Source organism: Gymnodraco acuticeps, unplaced genomic scaffold, assembly GCF_902827175.1.
Source record: "Gymnodraco acuticeps unplaced genomic scaffold, fGymAcu1.1, whole genome shotgun sequence".
NCBI classification, from domain to species: Eukaryota; Metazoa; Chordata; class Actinopteri; order Perciformes; family Bathydraconidae; genus Gymnodraco; species Gymnodraco acuticeps.
This window is the reverse complement of record NW_022990199.1, coordinates 509,616-533,937: the sequence shown is the minus strand read 5'-3', so window position 1 is coordinate 533,937 and position 24,322 is coordinate 509,616. Positions and strand designations below refer to the sequence as shown.

The following is a 24,322-nucleotide window of genomic DNA, read 5'->3' as shown; positions in this document are numbered from 1 at the left end:
GGTGACCAAGTGCCCCCTTTTGTCTCACAAATGTAGCCGTCGCCCACATTTGATTGACCGTTGCCTGATTAAAACTTGGCTTTTATCCAATGGCTGTTTAGAAAACAATAGAGCGCCATCATCGTTAGCCGTATCAGATGTCAAATCAACAAAGAAATGTGGTGCAGGGTCATTCCCTGTGTTAGGTACTTTTGAGTTTTTTTCAATCAGGCATGGAGGTGAATACGATTTGAAGCTCACAAGAAACACTTGTTGCAGCAACAAGTCTCACACAAACAATGTGGCTTGTTGGTACCCCAGGTCCACTGATCGTGTCCATCACATAAACATCGTAAAATCTGCTTGGAAATCTTCATGTGTTTATGTTTTCTTCAGTATCAAAGTATTCCAGTGATAGGTGTACGACACACGCATGGGTACGATACAAACCAGAACGATTTAAACATTTAGTTGTGCCAGTTTGCCTAATGCAGATAGAAATACAAGCTTAACACAGCGTTCAAGTTGTTCACAAACTGTTCTTCTCTGAATAGTTTTCTCATGGACTTTTTCCTGGTAGAACATTTTACCGATAAAAAACGTTCACAGTACGGTCTGTACATTATCCGGAGTAACCAGATTACTTTTGATGTGGTGAGCTAATGAAATTAAATCAACCCTCATTATGCTGCGGTGGATGCTGAAATCTCAGGGACAAACTGTGCAAGGTCACTTAAAACTAGCCTGGTTCCAGATTTCTGATTATCTGTCCACACCTAGGATTTGAACAGTAATTAAAATGTGTCTGGGATTGAGCAAACTGAGGGCCATTTCTGTCAATTGCGGAAAAAAGCTAACAGTTGACCAGCCAGAGCTTTGCAGGAAGGATTAAGAATGATGTTGTCATCTTTCTGATACATCCATGAAAAGAGTAGCTTTTTAAGAGTTGAGTATTATCTACTAAACAGTAACACACATTCTCCTTCTCCTGGGAAATCTAAAGTAAATTGCGCACAGCGAACCCTAACTCATATTCTATTTCCACTGAAAATGACATCAACAGGATGGATATGTGAGCCGCTTCTGACACAATAAATTGGCAAACATGAACACACTGTGAAAAAGTGAAACCAAATGGGACCACAGTCTCATGTTTAGGCTAAGTTAGGACCAAAGGTAAGTGAGAAAACCAATAAAGCAACCCTTAAATATAGTAACAATACAAGGTTAACCTTAAATATTTCAGACATATATTGAATTATTACCCAAATCATACATTTATAACTCAGGTGTTTCATATATGCGGAGGTAGAACTTGATTGGTAGTTTTTGCCTTTTTTAGACAACAATAAAAACCCAGTGTGATATTTACACAGTGAGCTCCTGTGATGAGGCAATGGGCATGACATCATTGTGAGAGAGGGATTACCAAATAAAGAAACAGTGCTAGCAGCGTCTACCTTGAGGTTGTAAGTCAAAGCGGGGGTGCCGGTCAAAGTGCATGTTGTCTGTGTTCTCCGAGTGGCTGCGTGAGTCACATGACTCGCACAGGTGAAGGGGGCTTTTGTTATTCAGGTCTTGGCAGTCTGGGTGGTGGCAAACCTAAAGGGAGAAAGAGAGAGGGGGGAAAGAGAGGACAAGAGAAAGTCAGATCACATAACTGCCAAGCACACAAGGTCCCCGCTGTACAAACATTTAAAAAGACTGAGCCAAAGTGAAAATGGCAAAACACTCGCACACATTTAAAATAAACATCCCCTGCCTGACTATTGTTTCTGCCACAGTTAGACGACCGCAGAGGCTGCCACTGGCATTCCTGAGGTTTGGTGACTCCCAGCTTTACACCGTCTGCCCCCTCTGTGGGTTGACGGCTAATGTAATTACATTTAGATTTCCACCTCGTGTGCAGATCTGGGACCAGCTTACCCCTTATGTAATCGAAAACCCTATCCCGAGCTGTGGGACAATACAACCGACCACAGGTCAGCTTCCAGTCGGCGACGCGCAGCAGAAGGCAGCAGGATTAAGGATCCCTCTGTGTAGGACCAGACAGATCAACCCCCCCCCCCCCCCCCCCCCCGATGCTCTTTCCTTCACCCCAGGAGTACCACAGGACTCCCCCACAACTCCACACTCCACCCCGTGTCGACATCACCCACAACCCGGCTCAGGAAGCGAGGATGTACGAGGAGATACAATGGAGGTCCAGCTAATGTACTTCCTGTCATTGTCTCCATGTACGCTGGAGGAGCAGTGTGTCTGTGCATGTGTGTTTTAATGTGTGCACAACAGGGGTTTAAAGCAGTTAGGGAGTCTAGCTTTCAAGTAAACACAACAACTATAGAAATACAGGAGGTAGATCTCCTGAGAGGACACTGTCATATTGGCTTGTCTGAGGTATAAGATGTATGCAATTGACTAATGTTATTGCTGGCTGGTACTTTTTTTGCGCTACTTAATACTGTAAAAACACTGTTGTAAAAATACCACCATGTAATATATATACTTCTCACTATATACCACCGACTTACTGACTACATTATGACTTTATTTACATGTTCGCCGCTTTTCTATCTTGGATGTGTACTTGCCTCTTTATTTAATATGTTAAGGTTTCATATTTTCTTCTATTTGAGTTGGTCTTATCTGCCCTGTCCCCTTCTCTGTAAAACTGTAAATGTCCTCACTGTGAGACAATTAAAGGATTTCTAATTCTGATTCTGCTCTGACACATGCTCTGCACTGCGACATGCTAATACCAGTGGGTATTAGTGCTATCAGGTAACTTCAATACAAAATGACCCTCTCCATCCCCGCTCCTGGTACTCTACCGTAATATTCTGCAGATCGGAGCCGGAGTCTCCCCCACTCCTGCAATTCGGCTCCATATCCATGCCAGGAGGCACCCAGCCAAGACCCCAATAAACATCCAACTTGCTGCCTCGTTGGCCGGCTAATTCCCTGTACAGCGTGCCCCCCGTCAGACACGCCGCTTTATTAATCCACTCCTCTCAATGTCTAGCCAGGTATAATCACAGATTTCAAGGAGCGGGTCGCAAGGCTTGGGGAGGACAGAAGGAGGGAGGAGGGGTAAGGTTATGGGAGGGTGAGGAGTCCCAGTGAAGATATAAACCCAAGACAGGAAGGAAGGGGGTAAAAAAAAAAGGTCCATCCAGAAGCTTTTCAGAAGTACAAAGCCCCCCTAATCTTGCAGCCTAATTGGTGCCTGTGCTCTGTCAAAGCCATCTGACGGTCCTGTAGAGATTAAACAGCCTCACCATGAGCTCCACAGACCAGGGTCTTCTACTCTTTTCCTCTCTCTCCCTTTCTTCTCTGTCCTCTGCCACTTCCAGCCCAGACTCCTCCCTTCCTCTCAAGCACAGAGGGTCAATATACCCAGGCAGAGCCCCCAAAGAGAGAGAGGTTTTTAAATAGAAAGAGACAGAGAGACAAGAGTCAGAAAGGCTCAGTTTCTCACTGTGAACATGACAGGCTCTCCTCCAATAGGCACCACTGCATTAAAGGATTATTCCAGTTTATTACAACTACAGTAATTGCTTATCTTTGGACACATTATAACTTAGAATAGGGGGGGCACCACTATCACAAAGTGGCAGACAGCAAGAAATAGAGCATTTAGACCCTTCACATTGTATTATTACTAGGGCCGGGACTTTAACGCGTTAATTAAGATTAATTAATTACACAAAAATTAACGCGTTAAAAAAATTAACGCATTTTAAATCGCACTTATTTTTGCACCGCGGAACGTTTCTCACTGGATGAGTTTCAGGCGTACCGATTATACTGGAGCACCAACTAACGTTCATGACTTCAGACAACAACAAACCACAGTGAACAACAGTGGGAAATGTTGTTTTAAAAAACGGACGGATGGAAGCGTCGATAAGAGCACGGTTGTGTGCAAATTATGCAAAAAGAAATTCGCATATCACCGCAGCACATCAAGCCTCAAGTATCACCTCAATGCAAAACATATAGCAGCTAGCGTGGAAGCTAGCGTGGACGTTAGCCTATTTTATCGCGTTCACACCAAAAAGAGCCGGTACTAAAATGTGTTCATGAGAACCTTTTTACCCCCACGAAAGTCCCTGCTAGAGAGCAGAGAGCTGCTAGAGAGCAGGGACTTTCGTACGGCTCTCTTGTGAGAAAAGAGCTATATTTCTGATTGGCTGGGCGGATTGCAAACCACGCCCCGTAAAACTCCCAAAAAGTTTTGTGAAGCCGCCATTTTATTATCCTCGTATTAGCATTAGCATTAGCCCAGCGCAGAAACGCAGAGAGACTAACTTATGGCAACACAAAATAAAACATGGGAGCGGTGGAGATGAGGAGGTGTCGGCGTTCTGACGATTTACTCGGAAGGCTTCCGTAGAAGCTGCTGGGAGTCCCAGCAGCTTCTACGGAAGCCAGTCCCCAACTCCGGGGACTTCCGGCCGGGGACTTTGGGCGGCAGTATACGCCGTGAAGTGGTTTGCGGCGTGCCAGTAAACCCAAAGCAGAAGAAGAAGAAGTGACGTCAGCGGCTTCATTTGCCTAATCCACCCCCAGGTTCAAAGAGTTCTCATGAACCAAGTTCTCATGAACCTTTGTGGGAAAAGTACTGCGGTGTGAATGCGCCTAATGGTATACTAAAATCCATGTGAAAAAAATTGCTTCTCACTGTTCTCAGGTCAAATATTTATATGTGATTAAAAATGCGATTAATTTCGATTAATTAATTACAAAGCCTCTAATTAATTAGATTAATTTTTTTAATCGAGTCCCGGCCCTAATTATTACCGATAGTAATAACTGCCTAATCCATGCATCTAGAAACCAAGTTGTAATAAACTAGAATTACCTTTAACTCCCTACCTTAACAAAGGCTAATCTACAGCTATGCTGGCGCTGTTGCTATAGACTGTACACAGACTGTACCTGGGCAAATCTGGGCTATAAGCTAAATGCTAGCGTCACATGCTAACACGCTGGTGTTTATCAGATATAATGTTTACAATATTCCCAATCTGAGATTAGTGTGTGTGGCATGCTAACTAGGCTTGGTTGGTATTATGGGAATCATTACATCAATACCGTCTGCTTTCTATGAAGCTGTAGTGTCCACTGAGTTCAAAAAGATGGTAAATACAAGGGTTAGGGTTCATAATAATGGTTGTGAAGAACCGCATGCTACAGTGCTAAAACTCAAAAGCTTGCTGCCCTTTCTGGCTTTCCCAGACCGGATTAAAGTTATTATTGATTGACCTTTAAATGGGACCGACTATTCTAATTGAATTTTAACCGACGACCCCAGTGAGATGTCAGTAAGGTAAGGTAAGTTTATTTATATAGCACATTTCAGACGCAGAGGCAATTCAAAGTGCTTTACATGATCATTAACACATGATAGTAGAACAGAGAGGAACACAATAAATAAACATAATGGAATAACAGTTTCATAAAAACAATGTAAGGTATAAGATATTGAAAAGTAGACACTCCCCAAGTCTCACGCTAACATCTGGTCATAAGAACACACCACAGAGCGCAGCTGAGACTGATGGGAATACTCTGCAGAGATTAAGTCGTAACATATTGGACACATAATGATATTGGCAAAGCATCACCATAGTCAGTCCGATTTGTCCTAGACAGATCATGACTGTTTTCTAAACAATTAGAGTTCCTGTTGAGTCTTGTGCTCTCTGGATAGTTAACATGGCAGAGGAGGATAATGAGAACAGTGTGACATTTCAAGTCATTTCTCAATCGTTGCAGATGATGACGTTGCAGCTACAGTAGAGAGTCTCACCTCTTACTGAGTCACTGACCTCGACAAACCACACTGCCAACGAGACAGCTACTTGGCAGACGCAAACAAGTCACAGGAATCTGTTACAACATCACCTCCTCAGGGCCCTCGGAAGCAAACATCAATGCATGAACGCACATTTTCGTGCAGAAGGGTCAAATGTCCCGTCGCACCGAAGTGGTATTTTTTAAGTGGAGACAGACGGCCGGGCCAGAGAAACACGAGCGAATCAGATGCCATATTTAGACAATAGCCCAGATAGGTAGGCCTTCCTCGCTTTGAGCATCTGGAAAAGCGCTATAATAAATGTAAGGAATTATTATTATTATCAAGTTGGGGCGTTCACATTCCTGCTGAAAATATCTGATGCTTCAGCCAAGACAAACGAGTGCATCACAGGATGAAGAAAAGGCACCGAATGGAACAAGAACTCAAACAAACCAAGAACAGCTCGTAATCATGACAGATAGATGAAGATATCATCCTAAAATAACTTCACCCAGGACAACAAGGATTTTTGCAATACTCAACATTCCTATCAATGAGGGGGATGATTGATACTTTCATTATCCGGCTGTCTCTGGATCTGGAGTCCTGACAAAACGATGAAGAGGAGGAGGAGTGTGCAAGTGAAGCCGACTGTAAGAGAATGTGTCCGTGGAGAACAGCTGACAGGATACATGCCTCTTTTGTCATGTGAGTGTGTCGCGTGTGTGTCCCCTCTCCGCATGCCTGCTCTCAGATCTGTCTGGATTAGAGGGGAGGTTTCGGGGGGGGCAGCACGAGTGACTGTAGATGAAACACTGCAAGCCCCACCTTCGTCCCATTCCCCAATAGCTGAGATCACACAGCAACCCCTCGCCTTGGCTTAGCACGTCAAACGCCACGTGGCACCTGCTCTGCACCCTCGTTTCCACACATCCTGCAAACACGCCAACACACAACTTGCAAACACCGGCATGCCCGCTCGAGGAGTGTGTCATCCATGAACAGCACACCAGACGCTCAGTTGTAATACATATCTTCTTGTTTGGCGGAAGATGGCTGCAGTCTTCAGAGGTGAATCAGGATTATTAACCATTGATTCTTGCGACACTTGCACGCAACACATGAAGGCAAGCAACACTTATTATCAGCTGCTGTGAGAGCGAAATTGTCAATAGAAGTTTGGACATTATAACGGCTCCAGTTACGCTTATTTTCAGGTTTCATATTTGTATGTTGTGCTTCTACAGTCTCCTTGCTTTAATGTGCAAAAAGGTCTTTCTTTTCCTCATACTGCCTGTGCTGCAGATGATGCCATTTAACAAGGGAACAGGTATATTAACTTCAGGTTCAAATGTCTTAAAGATGATAAATAAGGATGGAACATTAGGGTTTAGAGCAAAAGCCTGGCAGTTCAACGTCTTCATCAGCGCCATCACCATTCTGTCTCCTGAGGACGAATATGTTTTGACGGCTTGCCGCATCCTCGCTGGAAAATGGAGGGTAATCAGTCTTGGTGTAAGGAATTAAATGACGAAGGAAAGGATGCAGATGAATTCAAACCAAGACTTTACGTCTGGCTCAATGAGGTTCTACAACACATGGTTGCTATGAGGAAAGACAGACCCAGTAATGATCTCTAAAACTATACTTCCTGTGGGTTTCACTGTGTTCCCCCTCACAGCCGGCCCCCTCAGGAACACCTTGTCCTGCCAGAGCACACCTAGCGTTATGCAACAGCACGCATCACTGCGTGCATGTACATATTTGAATAGGAAGAAATGGATACATGAGGCGTTCAAGGGATAATAGGATTCTTTGTTTTTTTGTGTAAAGCATGATAGAGATGGAATTGCATTTAATCAAATCTGGGTTCTTATCAAAATCTTATTGGGTTTAATTTTCAACATCTGTAAGGAACTAAAGCTCAAAGATTTAATTTAGATCTTTATCACCGTTTCTTGGCTGCAAACCTATAAAGCCTTGGGTTTTAGCACAAAAAGATGAGCAGCAAAACGTTTTGGATACTGGTTAAATGTATTGGGACACAACAGCTGTATCCTAGGGACTTCTACACCATATTATTCTCGCTTAAGTTGCTCCGAATACCGGGGATGCTGATGCAAAACTGTCGAGTTGATGATCCTCAAAAACTGATATGATATAATTTCCGGATATTTACAAGATGCAGCCAATTAGATTCTTTTTCAAGGGAAGAGGAACCCTTCTGTTTGTTTTTTTTAACTAAGAAAAACATACAGTTTATAATACCGGTTCATTTTCACTCACAAATGTTGGCTTAGTGTAGCCCCATTCAGGCATCTGAAAGAGTCTGAATGGTTCTCATCGAAAAGCTCAAAAAAGGTGACATTTAAAGGGGACCTATCATGAAAAATGAACTTTTTGATGTCTTTTATACATAAATATTAGGGCCGGGACTCGATTAAAAAAATTAATCTAATTAATTAGAGGCTTTGTAATTAATTAATCGAAATTAATCGCATTTTTAATCACATGTAAATATTTGACCTAAGAACAGTGAGAAGCAATTTTTTTTCACATGGATTTTAGTATACCATTAGGTGCATTCACACCGCAGTACTTTTCCCACAAAGGTTCATGAGAACTTAGTTCATGAGAACTCTTTGAACCTGGGGGAGGATTAGGCAAATGAAGCCGCTGACGTCACTTCTTCTTCTTCTGCTTTGGGTTTACTGGCAGGCCGCAAACCACTTCACGGCGTATACTGCCGCCCAAAGTCCCCGGCCGGAAGTCCCCGGAGTTGGGGACTGGCTTCAGTAAAAGCTGCTGGGACTCCCAGCAGCTTCTACTGAAGCCTTCCGAGTAAATCGCCAGAACGCCGACATCTCCACCGCTCCCATGTTTTATTTTGTGTTGCCATAAGTTAGTCTCTCTGCGTTTCTGCGCTGGGCTAATGCTAATAATGCTAATGCGAGGATAATAAAATGGCGGCTTCACAAAACTTTTTGGGAGTTTTACGGGGCGTGGTTTGCAATCCGCCCAGCCAATCAGAAATATAGCTCTTTTCTCACAAGAGAGCCGCTCGAAAGTCCCTGCTCTCTAGCAGCTCTCTGCTCTCTAGCAGGGACTTTCGTGGGGGTAAAAAGGTTCTCATGAACTAATTTTAGTACCGGCTCTTTTTGGTGTGAACGCGATAAAAGAGGCTAACGTCCACGCTAGCTTCCACGCTAGCTGCTATATGTTTTGCATTGAGGTGATACTTGAGGCTTGATGTGCTGCGGTGATATGCGAATTCCTTTTTGCATAATTTGCACACAACCGTGCTCTTATCGACGCTTCCATCCGTCCGTTTTTTAAAAGAACATTTCCCACTGTTGTTCACTTTGGTTTGTTGTTGTCTGAAGTCATGAACGTTAGTTGGTGCTCCAGTATAATCGGTACGCCTGAAACTCATCCAGTGAGAAACGTTCCGCGGTGCAAAAATAAGTGCGATTAAAATGCGTTAATTTTTTTAACGCGTTAATTTTTGTGTAATTAATTAATCTTAATTAACGCGTTAAAGTCCCGGCCCTAATAAATATGTGACCCCGGTGTGTCGGGGAACTCACGCAGCGTCAGAAAATAAAACCCTCTCTCTTTTCCTCCGTACCCAAATCTTTTAAAAACGGGGGTCCAACGGAGCTGATCCAGATTTGCGTCCGATATGACGTAATATCTGAAATGTGGACCCACGGCCCAATCAGAAACGTTGCTATCAGAAACAATGCCCGACTGTTTTGGACGTAATATGGTCTGTGTTTACATTAGCATCGCTAACACTCAGAGCTAACCTGTACTGGAGAGCATGTGTGTGAAGAAGCAGGAAGTAAAAAGGAACTCACCTTGTGGTATAACCGGCAAGAGAGAAAGCCTTTGAGCTCCAAACTGTTTCAGAAATAATCCTTGATAATCCTTGATATGGCGTTTCATCACGGCAGTATTTCTTTAAAGCTTTATACCTCAAATCAGCACTTTTGAAACAGGAAGTGAAATAGAGGGATATGAGGCTAGAATGGGTGATCTGTTTGGTATTTTGAGCAAAACACTTCATAGACATGTTTTTTATATTTTTGTATATATCTGAGACCTGTGCTATTGCCTAAAAATAGCATGATAGGTGCACTTTAAGCTTTATTGGAGGTGATTTCAAATAATGTTTTATACTTTTACAAGAGATAATACTTTGAGGATGAGGAATAAATGGTCAGTTTGGCAAATGCACCTCTGGTTAACTACCCTATCTCCATTAAAGAGCAGCACACAGTCGCTTTTCAATGGGAACCATCGGTCAAATTAGACCTCGTACAGACACTGTTTTTACATTCGGTATTTCTTATAAAACATTTTTAGGGAGTGGTGTAGTTAAGAGCTTTCTGGTGTCTGAATTCAATGAGTCTGGGTAATAATCACTTTTTATTGGAGATTAAAAGGATAAAGTAATGTTAGGGTTAGGACAACACAAGACAACCACTACCCAACGAGATGTCAATACTGATAGGTGGGAATTAACTGAGAGGAAATACTCTCTAGCTCAAGCTTATAATAAAAGTATGAGTGTGTGGAAGCATGGGGATGGGTTCAGCCGTGAGGAGTTAATGTACAACATGCACATTTACTGCATAAAGTATAAAAAAATCTTATCTTTTATTGACCTATTGTGAAACAAGGAGTTCCCACATACGTATTACTCTATACCACAAATACATAATCGCACACACAGCTGTTTGTCATTGTGGTGCTCACACCCATAGAGCAAACTCAATTCCCTGTAATTGTTCCAAGCAGCCATAATCAATCAACCACACACACACACACACACACACACACACACACACACACACACACACACACACACACACACACACACACACACACACACACACACACACACACACACACACACACACACACACACACACACACACACACACACACACACACACACACACAGCACACACAACACACACACACACACACACACACCACACACACACACACACACACACACACACACACACACACACACACACACACACACACACACACACACACACACACACACACACACACACACACACACACACACACACACACACACACACACACACACACACACACACACACACACACACACACACACACACACAATAGAAAACATGAAATCAAAGCAAACCTGAACCAACACAATTCACAACAGTGAGATTAATGCTTCATATTGGGGACAATGGAGGATTTCTGTTTGGTTTAGTGGAGCTCAAAGCGTATTGTTTGGGCCAGCCGTCGGTCCAACGCAGCACTTCAGCCTTTGTTGAGACTGCGGGTGCCGTCCAGGTACATTGTGTTTAATTACACGGGCCAACTTTAATGCTTACTATCACTCCACTCCCACAGAAAACTGAGCTTTAAAAAAGGTCTTGTCTTAACACGAAAGTCATCACTGATTTGGCAACTGCTGGATATTCTCCTCAGCAGAAAGTTATGTTAGCGCTAACGTCGCTCCTCATCCGTCATGAGGGGCTGGAGACGAGGGCTGGTGATAGTCAAAGTCAAAACCAAAGTCAACTTTATTGTCCATCTTTCACTTTGTGTGTACAGACAGAGAGATCGAAATACCGTTTCTCACAATCCCGAATACAAGAGCGAGCAGCCATCTAAAATAGCTTAAGTCAACCTCTTTTCCTCCGAAAACACACCCTGGCCTCTTCGTTTCGCTCTGTCCTTACAGAAAAACACATCCCAATAAACATACCAACGCACCCAAATGATGGGTTAACACCTGACGAGGCAGAGTCGTGCACGGTCATGTTCAGAAAGTCAGACTGCAGTGAAGTCAGTCAAACATCCAGACAGACTTTGGTCAGAACAGCTCACTGTTACACCAAACTAATCTAAGATAACCCAAAAGTCAGACACATCATCAGTTGTTCATAGTCGGCTAATTAAATAAAGACAACAGCCGTCTGATTTTCTCAGACAAATACACTCGTGCTGACCTTTCACCTGTGCATACATCAAAACAGTACACGGTGCAGAGATCTCACACACACACACACACACACACACCACTTCAGGGGACCTTACATTGACTTACATGCATTTCCTGGAGACTTATCCTAACCTTAACCATAACCAACACATGCCTAACCCTAACCCTAACCTAACCAAGTCTTCACCCTAAAATGAATGATTCCCCTCATGGGGACCTCCAATTTGTCCCCATAAGGGAGGTGAGTCCCCACACGTGACTGTGTAAACAGATTTAGGTCCCCACAAGTATAGTAATGCTAGGCCACACACACACACACACACACACACACACACACACACACACACACACACACACACACACAGTATTTCTCAAGATCATTATAAGGTAGTACAAAACATCTTTATGAGTCATTATCCTTTGTAAAAATAGATTTGTTTTAACCTCTAGATTGCAAAATGTTTCTTAATAATATTGACAAATCTTAGAAACACTGACAAATAAATCCTTCCCTGATCCCTCATTATCTATAATAATATACAATTTTGAGGATAACTACAGGGTGTTTCCAGATATTTGCATAGCAGAACTTTTTCTGAGAAATACTCATTATAGGGTGGTTACAATTATGATTGGTTAATCTAGGACAGGGGTGGGGAACCTTTTTCCTCTCAAGGGCCATTTCAATTTTTTCAACATCCTCCGAGGGCCGTACAAAATATTGACCTCTGCTTAAAAATCACAGCCCATTCATTTGGCCTTTCTTTCATTCTGTGCAAAGAAAAAGCAACCTCTTAATCCAGATATCTTGCCATGACTCGCGCATGCATGCACGTGCACGGTGTGGCATGACCACCAAACAGAAAGATATGGATACAAGATGTGTGCAAATGTATTTAGTTTCTTATCCATGTGGACATTATTTAAGTGGGGGGGGGACCTAACCTCCTCTAGGGGGGTCCGGGTCCCCCGGGAAGATTTTTTTTTAAATATTGAAGTTAAAAGCCTCAATCTGGTGCACTTTGAGAGCAAAATCAAGAGATCTATGGAAACATCTCTCAACACCCATATGAAACAGAACTGTAAACAGATTAACTTTTTCTTTATGGATATTTTACAAATCACTCTCCTTTCAAACTGTATTATTGTTTATTAATAACAACTTTTGTTTACTGTCATATAGTATTTTATACCTGTTTACTTTATTCTCTTGTTTTTTGATAACTATAATGATCATATAAAGATGTGCCTGGTTGGAGAAAAAGCTTCTTATATTCGTTAGCATAGCTAGCTAACCAGATGCTAATAACAACAAAGTTATTGACTGTATGATCAGTATGACAGATGAACAGATCGCCACTGGGCTTACAACTAAGACACAGCCACGCAAAAACTGCAGCATGTGTACGGCTTGATGGGTAGGCCTACTGCAATTTTTGAAGTCCCGGAGCGGCGTTCTGGTGCTCTCCGTCAGAACTGATGACACGTTAGGCTCGTGTTGTGTTCAAGGACCATGACCGTTGCCAGGAAAAACAGGCACTCGCTTGTTTAACTATTTTGCGGTCTAGATTTCTTAATTTTTTTGCGTGTGTTTATAAATTACCTCGAGGGCCATAACAAATGGTCTCGCGGGCCGTATACGACCCGGGGGCCGGAGGTTCCCCACCCCTGATCTAGGAGCTGATTTTCAACAGGAAAAGTCATGATGTATTTCTTTTTTTAAAGGAGCAATTATCACTGCAAACATAAAAACCCCAATGTATCATCTTTAAATTGGTTATTTAAGTATTCAATGAAATTCATTTTGTAACGATTTAAGACAAATATTTGTAAAAGTTACAAATCCTGACATTGGAGAAGCCATACAATTGTTTGGTGTTTTTTTGCAGCTGCTGGAAGAAAAAGTCATTTAAAGTTTAGAAATGATATATTTAGTGCAGCTTTTAAGATGAAGAAAGGCCAACAGCTTTCCTAAATGTAATCAGCAATGAATTGAAATATGCAACATGTTAGTATTCTCAAAACACCTCTTTCCAACCTCTCACCTTCATTCGATCAAATAATTGATAACTTTTTAACTGCATTAAACACTCCGATATCTGCTGAGTGATTGTCAAATAAGAAGTTAAGAGAGCAAAGTGCCTGCAGAGCGAGGTTCCTCTTGAGCCGACAGAGCAGGGTCGACCTCTGCTACATGTCACTTGTTTTGCTACTTTTCTCCAATTGTTATCGTCCTTTTGGGAGCAGAGCGCTCGACCCTATGGCCTCTGCAGAGGGCCTGCTCTCCTCAACGCTACACAGAGTTGCCATTAGCTGTGACCCAGTAGGTGGGATTGAAAACAGCATCCAGAAGATCAAAGGGGGGATTCTGGGCAGGCCTGGCCCCGGAGTCTGATTTATTTTTCAATAAATAAGCGATGCATCTGTTGAGGAGTGGCACGGCGGAGAGCTGCTGCTTTCTTCTGCTGCCATCTGTCCTCTGGCCGGGCGAGGAGTTGGGAGAGGAGAGCCAGGGCCGACTTTTTAACAGCAGCCATTATGCAACAACACTGCCTGCCTGTTCCCTATTATCCTCTCCCCTTCATTCTTTTACCGCACCGCCTTCGCACACATATGGATTTACTCAAACGGAGGCACTTGTTGTGTTTCATCCTCCCAGGAGAGAGCCAAACGTGCGTGTGTGCGTGTGTGTGTGTGTGTGTGTGTGTGTGTGTGTGTGTGTGTGTGTGTGTGTGTGTGGCTGTTACCTAGACACATGTTAAGTATGCTCATCAAAAGGACCCGCAGTGGTTAAATGGCAGCGACTGTTCATTCACTAACCGACATCAAATGTTAGTCGAGGAGGGTTGTTAAACACGGGATGATGTCCTTCGAAGCTGCTCAAAGTGAAAATAAAATAAAAACAGCAGGTGTACATAATGATTCCCATATGGAATACTGTACGTTTAACCACATGTAACTGATTCTTTAAAGATCATGTCTGCTTTTAAAAAATACAGGGTTCAACAGGGCAAGAAAAGAGTCAGAACGATTATTTAAGCCCCGCCCCCTGGTTACCGTTGCTATGCCTGAGAAGCTCTCTCCGGTATGTCGTTTACAATGATGACTGACATATTGACAACTCAAAATAAGTAGACATTTAAGACAGTCATCAAAAGCAGGGTTTCATTAGCTTAAACAGCGCCTTCATTAACATATGTTATTAGCTGTAATTAATAAGCTATAGTCTAAACTTAAGGAAACATACATGCGTTTCTAAAAAGCTGTATTGCCTTTCCCTGGGAATCTAAATCTGCATCTTGAATTGTTGATGATACATTTACAAGATATAAATCGATCAATTAACTTTATTAATCCCGCAAGGGGCAATTGGTTATGAGCAGCAGCTTATGTCATGTACACAGGCAGGAACATACAGGAAGAAAACACACAGATACACCCGGGAGCACAGATGTGGATCATTCCAATTTACACGATAAATAGTTCATAGCATCACAATAATAAATAAATAAATAAATAAATAATCAAGTTGAAAGCCTTTCAAGAATTTAAAAGTTTGAGTGCAGAAGGGATGAATGATTTTGAAAAGCGATTAGTCCTTTGAGCAGGTAGAGCATATCTTCGCCCTGATGGCAACAGATGAAATTCATGTGTGAGAACATGACCTGGAGAGGCCAGAATGCTCTCTGCTTTCCGCAGAATCTGTTGGTTACAGAAGGAGTTTAAGTCTCTCTGTTTCACGCCGATGATCTTAGAGCAGGGTTTAACAATGCTGTTCAGGCTGTTCCTGTCTTTCAGTGTAAGGCTATGGAACCAGCAGATAAAAGAAAAACAAATAAGGCTCTCAATGAATGCTTGGTAAAAACGACAAAGAATGAAAGGCCTGACCGAGAAAGAGTTCAGATATAATATCAGCAGCATTGTGTTTGTGTTGTAGAGATAACACTGCATATGTGAAAAATGTTTGTAATTAGGTTCTAATAATATCAGGGTTTTGTCTAAATCTTACTTTCGGCGAGCACCCTCATATTTATCTAGAAACACCGTGTAATATAACCTTGTTTGGATGTTTTGGCTGTGGCAGTAATGGTAATGCTATTTACTGTAAGCCAGTTAGGCAGGAATGTATGGCTTTCATTAGAGTAGACGAACACAGTTAAATTAACTTTTTGCACTTTTTATGAAGTGATTTTTGTAGTTAGAGGGATTCCAAAACATGGAGAGAAATCCAAGTGAGGCATATTTGCCTAACTGTGACAACACTATTTGCGGATACATCTGAAAGTGAGCACAACTGTAATTGTGCTAATAAAGTCACAGAAAGACTGAGCGAACACGTACTGGAAATGAAGTCATGAATTTGCTTCTGTTAACTGTTTGGGTAACAATTGGCCTTTGTTTTATGTTGCTATGATCTCATGTGTTGCCCTTTCAGGTTTTTTTACTTTGCAAAATTGAAATAATTGTAATATATATGAATTACCTATTCCTAAAAACATATCCTATCAGTCTCCAAATCAGTGTATGAATAATTTACTTGTTTGATAGTAATCTAGTAATCTAATCCAGGTAGATTACATTCTGTGTAATAGTACATATCATGTCTTAATGTTACCCTCCTCTGCACGGTGACACATGATGGAAGAGCGGCGGTTTTTCCCAGATTTCATATTATAGACATTTATAAGAAATGGGCCCGTCTCGTGTTATTGACACACTGATATCGTTATCTTTTTAACACCGCAGGAGTGAATTACTCCCCGACGTCCATTAGGGAATACAATCTTTAGCATTTCCCGTTATAAAGAAGCGATGAACAAAAATGTGTCAACTCTCCAGTGATTTACTGTCCTTAAGATACAACAATACAACCTCTGTTGTCTTTACCACGCAAACATGTCGAGGGTGAAATCAGACACCGCTCAGGTCCGCCTGACAGCACAGGTTTGAGCGTCTGCCACAGAAAACAACAAACTCAAGAGCAAACACGCTCACAGGAAACAATGCGACTCCTTTTTGGGAAGTACACTAAGCATTCCTGTGAAAGGTATGTTTCAACATGCAGCCAGTGTTTGCCCACAAAGAATATTACCCATCCATCATATCCACTTTGCATTCTTTCAACCAAAATTAGGAACAAATTTAAACTGCAACAACAACTGACGGGATATTGTTTTGGCATCTCTTTAAAGATTATATTTAGAAAAATTTAAAAGCAAATATGACATTTTCTGGAGTTGTTTGTACATCAGCTGAAAAGACATCTGACCCCAACCCCCGCAGCAGAGTCAAATATTGACATGACACCCTAATGACACATGCCACTGTCACAGTGTCGTCACTGAGAACAACAACCCACTCAAGCTGCCTGTAAATAAGATAGAAACACCCCGAAATCCTCTTAGCGCTGAAGAACTAAACACCAGGCTCAACTTAAATGTTCAGCTTAAGGTGATCAATACGACTTGTGGAGAAAAAGGCACCACTCACCAGCAGCTGGTCTCTTTCTTCTCTAACAAAGTCAAGTGTACCGACTGCTGTCTGCCGGCTGGACTGTGACGCAACCTGCCTCCCTTTCCATAGCTTCAAGGCAGGAGGAGTAAAAAGGAGAGATAGACAGGCGGGCGGTGAACAAGACCAAAAAAGGAGGAAGTGAGCAGGAGGGGGAAAAGACTGGGTATTCCAAGATGTATGAGAACTTTGGAAACCACTTGAAATTTGGTGTAGGAATATGGAAAAGGAGGGAACTCTGGTGGGTGCCAGGGGGTAAAACTGGTCAGTTGATATAAGAAGCAGATGTGAAATATGCAGACAAAGGAGGAAAAGCAGACTTACATTTGACTCAAATGCAAGGATTTGCTGCTGTTCCTTGTCTTGGAATAACAACAAATCACAATGTTTGGGTCCTGTCAGCTGAACAAACACAGACATTGATGAAGTCACTCTAAGATCTAGAAAAGCCACATCTTAACCGTTTTCCGATCGTTGTTACTTGTAACTTTTTTGAGAAGATGAATCAATGACCAAAACAAGTCCTACTTAAGTTCTGCTAACCTTTTCTTTTACAGAGAATGAATGAAAACTCGACAGCACATGCTAATGCAGCAACACACTCAGCACTTCATATATTCTTCCATTAAAGTGCTCTCAGACTAAAATCCAATACGAAAAGCTTGTTCTTTACATTACCCACCATAGAAAGCTCCAGTTTCTGACGAAAGGCAGCCCCTTTGAGTTTCAGTGGAAGAATCAATCAATATCTCCGGTACACAGCAGGTGGTGAAAGTTTAAGTCCCAACCAGGATCGAAGTCGTGAGTGTCAGTGAGTTTCAAGTTCTTAAAATAACCGAGTTAATCTGACAGACGTGGAGGATTGAAAGAGCGTGTCGATGGGGCTGAGAGGCTGTTTACTACAGCGGTCTACTGGGAAGACACACACATGCACACAGGGTTAAAACCATCAACCCCGCCTATCTGCTCAATCACACACCCCCACAAACACACACACTTCCTGGCAGAGTCATGTAAACTTCCACCGAATCTGAGCTGTTTTTCTACTGAGAAAGTATTCCTTTTGACGTCTGGTTCTGTGGTGATGCAGATGTAAATTAAAGTCAGTGAGCAGAAGAACATTTGTGTCAATTAATACTTGTTCTAGACTCCCCTGCTGGATTTGAACTCTGACCCTGAGGGGACAGAAGGTTAAAGAGGGAGTTCAGCTCTTCAAAAGTGCTGACTGGAGGCAGATAGGGAAGTGAATGCGTTTAAACAACCAACAACCATACATCGGTTCAATCTGGGTCCGTTTTGAAATAAAGAAATCATAACAAGCAGGTTTTTCCTTTTCCTTTAGTACCTTGAATACTAATCTGAAATAAATGCCAGTGGTGGGGTGTGTAATGGTAAAAGATGTAATCAATTGTAGTCGTTTTGAAAAAAAAGGGAAAATCCTAAATATTTAAGTCAATAGTTAACGTCCACCTCATTCTATGAACAGAGTTGTGTAATGTCTCCTGAGGCTATCTGAGAGAAAATAACCCTGATTACGCCACAGTGCTGCCTCACCTTCAGATAATCCTGTAAGCATTCAGAGCTACAATGGGGATTGTGTAAGTTATGTCTCTTCAAGAAAAAGTAAGTATAATTGTTCTAGCCTCGGAAACATGAGGATTTTTAGTGGGTTTCAAAACGATAGTTATTTTTACATTTTTAGGTTTCAGAAAGTTGCTTGGATAAACATGCCATTTAAGGAAATCAGTTGTAGACGTACAATAGCTATTTCTGTTTAGCACACAGGGGGTTCTAAACTTCTAATGAAGAGAGATCACGTTGAATTGTGGGAAAAGTAGTATTCAGTGTTTTTAAGGCTTGGGAACGGAAAGGATATATTTTTATATGATCTTTTTGTCCACCAATGTTGTTTGTGAAAAACATCTAAAATTCCCCCTTAAACAAAAACATTCTTTGATTCTAATATGTGAGAATTTCCCGTTTTACTATAATCGCCATATAAATCAAAAATGAAAATAATCATCAGTTTCCCCTTATGTGGTATGGTGTGTGTGTGTGTGTGTGTGTGTGTGTGTGTGTGTGTGTGTGTGTGTGTGTGTGTGTGTGTGTGTGTGTGTGTGTGTGTGTGTGTGTGTGTGTAAGAGTGAGTTTGAGTTATGGCCTGATGTTACATTCTGCTGCGCTGACCGCAATCACTCAGCCCAATACTCTCTGTTCTTTTGTCATTCAGGTCAATCCGAGATGAACCGTGTTTAAATCCCCCGCAATTAGCTAGCTAACAAAAACAATTCGAGCCCCCCGAGGCTGGGGATTTGTAGTAAGAGAAGAGAGGGGGGGTGAAGTAAGTAATGCCCAAAGCCCACCTATTTTTGTCTTCAAAACAAGGCAACCTGTTGAATCCATGTGTTCCCTGCCACCCCCCACTGTCAGCATTAATTAGGGGGAGGCTATAGTTAAAGGAGTGGACAGCAGCAATGCAATTATCCTCGAGGATTAGACCCCACTGCCACTGCCATTGTTGGGGGCTTGAACACGAGTGGCCTTCCCTTGATGCCCGACCTTGGCATTAACCCTTAGATAACCATAATCCAAATTCATTCATTTAAATAAGTGGGAAAAACAAAGGGAAATGTGAGCAAGGTGGTGTGAGAAAAGAAGAGTAGAAAAAGAGAAAGGATTGAATCCAGATATGTCACCTGTAACGATGCCGCTGGAAGTTCCACGGTTTCGTGGCTAGCTCCAGTTAGGGGTGATTTAGAGAGCATGCTTCCACAGCCATAATAACACGTTGTGATTTGGAGATTTTTCAAAGCTAATTATCGCCTCTCTCACTAAGCAGTGCAGGCTGCTGTTCTCACAGCATTTCATTAAGCAGGGGGTTGTTTACGCTCTCAAAACACACGGAGCAAACCAACAATTAGTGGGGTTTGCTTCGCATGCGAGGGATTTAGCGGGGTTGTTTTCTCAAATCCATCTCCTCACTGGGGGACTTCTCTTAAGTCTTTGAACCCCGGCTATATTGGTCGGTCCATACAGGGACGTTTCCATCGGAGCCTCAGTCAGGTACCCTCTTCCTGTTATTCCCCTGTCTGCCGCGACGCTGCTTCCTGACTGGGATGCTCCTGGGGCATGAACTGGCGTCTCTGGTACAACACCCATCACAGCTTTTGTACTTCCCTGACCACACATTGTATGTATGGACACTGGACAGCACATCATTCAGTGTCCTCCAGCTTGTTTGTTATTGCTGGATGCTGGATCAAACTGGTTTTCTTTCCACTAAGGACTGATGAATAGATATGATCTTTCTTTCAACACTTCAGTGGTGAAGCAACATTATTTTTGATCTTTAACCAGGTGTTCATTACTTGGTTTATAAACATATACCGAACATACAAACACTTCATGCATTGCTTTTAAAACGCTTTGAATATAACACTGTTTTGTTGCCAATTAGTTCAACATTTCTAACGGCAGGATTTGTGTAATTTTGTTAAATGTACGCAGTCTCGCTTTAAGATGTGATGCAAACGGATTTCACCAGAATCAACAAGTGTGTGATGCTCCAGATAAAAGAGAAAAATAAACCTGTAACGACATACTCAATGTTGTGTTTTGAATTTTCCCTGGAATCTGACATTTTGGTGTGCCTGATATAAAATGAATCACTATTTCAGAGTCCCTTTTTTCTTATGGACTATCACGTCCCATAAGCATGGAAAAGTACAGCCTCCTTGATTGGTACAAGAGGGAGTGTAGTATTACATACACTTATTAAAAAAAGTTATTATCGACTGACGTGTGAAGTGCGAGGCCAGCTGGCACTCGACAGAAAAACATATCATTACGCAAGACATCCAATCTTTCCATGAAGACGTCAACTCGGGCTGCTCGATTATGGCAAAAATCATAATCTCGATTATTTGGGTCAATAATTGATATCAAGATTATTAAAAACGATTATCCATTTACTTTAAAACATACATTTATTGGAGAAGAAAATGTGAACAGTATGTTTTTAACCGGTATAATTCAACTGAAAAAAAAAAAAAAAAAAGTTTTATTTCGATTACATTGTTTTCGTAATCGTTGCAAGCCAGAATCGTAATTGCGATTAAAATACGATTAATTGAGCAGCCCTAACATCAACCTTCCTTTTGTCTCACACTGGTTGCTTTCACAAAGCTGATTACTGCATTAAAGTGTGACATAAACAAACTCTAACAATGATCTCAAACTAATCCATTATAAAAAAAACTGGACCTTTACAGCACGGTGATAAATGGTCAATCAGGAACAAGGTGTTAAAGTGCAAGAGAGGGCCAGTCAGTCTGATCTTTCTTCCAGCAAATGAAACACTCAGAAGCAGCTGCCTAGGATCACCTTATCTGGTTGCACAGAAAAAGTTTGTAATTTGAATTCATTTGATTCAATATTTTACAGGTCCAATAAAGTCTGGTACATTGTACAACCCCCTAGCCAACTGAGCTACAACTCGTGGACTCAATCTGGCGTCTGCAACCAAATCCTTTTTTAGGCATGGCTCTATGGGTGTTTGGAGATCAGTTGGTCTGGCTGTGCTTCACGTTGGTCCACACTGAAATATCTCATTAACTCTTGGATTGATTGACACACACCTTCTGTAAAAGCATTCACGGCCACCAGGTGATGAATCTTACTGACTTTTGTGAACCTGTTTTTCCTGTCTAGCACCATGAGGTTGACCATTGTGTCTCAACAAATATTGAATGGATCCCAATAATATTTGGTACAGATATCTATGTCATTCAAAGGATGATCTGTGATACCTTTGTTGATTCAGTAAATGTTTAATTTAGAGCCATAATTAGGTTAAAAAATGTGTCTAATACATTACATACATACATCAGAATGTTAGCATTAGCATTTAGCTTCAAGAACTGCTGGGCCAAAGTGCATCATCCACTAAGCCATCATTAAGCTGATAATCAAATCAAGGGAGTTGTGTACTTTACGTAATGGGATAACCATTATAATTACACTTGTGTATATTTATATATATATTATATATGTGTCTAGTTTATTAACCTAGCAAAAATCTGCCAATATGTAAAGATGTTGAAATGATAAGAAATGAATTGAAGACTATTTTAGTGCAGCTAAACAAATAACTAATACTGACATGCACTTCAAGTCTAACCAACCAAACTGCAGGAGTGACTTTTACCAAAAGTGGCAGGCAGCCAATAATAATATTGACAGACTGACTGGTACATAAACAAATCTCAGCATAAGGATACATTTGACACACAGTACTTGAGTGACTTTTATAACTCAAGACTGTAATGCATCCATACTTAGATTGTACAGCTTCTTCCTCTACAGAATAACCCTGCTTAAGGACATTTTAATAACGACAGAATTCAAATTTCTAGCGAGTCTTGCAGCAGAAAATCTGTGTCTCTTCTGTGTGTGAACACGTGTCTGCATGTGAGAAGGGATTGCTATGAGCGTGCACGCCCCCCCCCCCCCTTAATAAACAAATTAACACCAGTATCTCAACAGCAGGCATCATGCTGAACAGTAATTACGTAACGTTTCCTCAGAGCCCCTGAAGTCAATTGACTCCAGAGTAATCAGAGCATTGCAGACCACCGTTTCCATTAGTAGGCTTGCATTACTTCATAAAGTAAACTTTCCAAGGACTTTATAGTTATAGCTTAGGTCACTTCCTGTTAGGCTTCATTTTCCCCCAGAAAACCAATTTCAAGACTCTGTAGTCTGCAGTTACTAAAGTACAACACAAGCTGTGAGACATGCAAGTGCTTAGCAATCAAGGACATGTTGTCCTTTGCTGAATATTCTGCTACAGCTTTTGCACCAAGAGTAAAAGAAAAACAAAAATATAGGAAGGAAAATGCATAACATGCTCTTCAAAAGCACCCCAGGAAGGATGAGGCAACTAAGAGGAAGCATGGAGCGGTTTTAAACGGTCAATACCATGCTGAGTGACTGACTGCTCTCACCTTGCAGGAGACATGAATCCCTGCAGGCTGAAGGATGGACTACAATCAGATGAGTGGGAGGGTGTGAGTGTAACTGCAAGACACCCACACTTGAATCCATCTCTTCCAGGAAATACCACCTAATACCTTGCACCCTTCAGCTCCTTGACACATCCAGAAAGTGGGCATTGAGCCCAATGTGAGTATTTACTTAGCAGCCTTAGCAGCTCCCTGTCAGTGTCAGTTAGGTGAGAGTTTCAGCCAAGCAGGTCAGTGTGAAAGGAAAGCAAGGTCAAGTGAGAAAAGTTGGTGTCTGCATTTGTAGGAGAAGAAATACAAAAAAAGAACATTTCATTCCACAGCTGGTAATCAAGTGCAGAGCTAAAGGTTAAATGATTCAACCGCTAGTAATAAGGTGATTCTGTGGGAGGTTTATCACTTCCATCTCATGCGTGCTTGTATGACTAATATATTACTTCCTTGTAAGCTTAACCAAAGGATTACTCATAATCAGAGCCTGAATGAGACAATAGAGGTGAAGAAAAAGGGAGAGAAGGAAGCCAACAGAAACACAATGGTGGAGAGTCGGGAGCATGTGACAGCATGAGACACACAAGCCAGGTTTTCATCAAAGTGCAGCGCAAACTTTAACAGATTTTCAGAGACGACGTAATTGAAAGACTGCATGAATATCGACAGCAAAAAAAGAATGACTGAAAAAGACAACTTTTGTGTGTTTCATGTGTTATTTTAAGGATGCTTACAGCGTACTGCAGTTGCTTTATTGCACCGTTGTGACGAAAAGGGATCTGAGCCATGATGCAAATGAAGCCTGATGTACTTATATGATTCTGTTTTCTTCAAGTTGTATTTTGTTGGTCGAACGCACTTATTGTAAGTCGCTTTGGATAAAAGCGTCAGCTAAATGCAATGTAATGTAATGTAATGCAAAGCTCTCGGTCTACAGGTCCATCAAAGCGAAACAGATTTTCAGACACGACGAGATGACGTTATTCAAAGACCACAGATTGAATATCGACA

At 41.7% G+C, this 24,322-nt stretch overlaps 1 protein-coding gene across 5 annotated transcripts in view; it reads right to left on the bottom strand.

The window, feature by feature from the left end:
* Positions 1-24,322, bottom strand: part of plekhg5b (pleckstrin homology domain containing, family G (with RhoGef domain) member 5b) — an 85,511-nt gene that overhangs the window by 33,738 nt on the left and 27,451 nt on the right. For 2 of the 5 annotated variants that reach the window (XM_034218203.1, XM_034218205.1), the window contains exon 3: positions 1,440-1,581. In XM_034218203.1, coding sequence (XP_034074094.1) covers positions 1,440-1,581 — 142 coding nt within the window. Of the gene's footprint in view, positions 1-1,439; positions 1,582-1,905; positions 2,048-2,810; positions 3,135-17,979; positions 18,213-24,322 lie in introns of those variants that run through there. The other 3 variants (XM_034218207.1, XM_034218206.1, XM_034218208.1) reach the window with 3 other exon arrangements.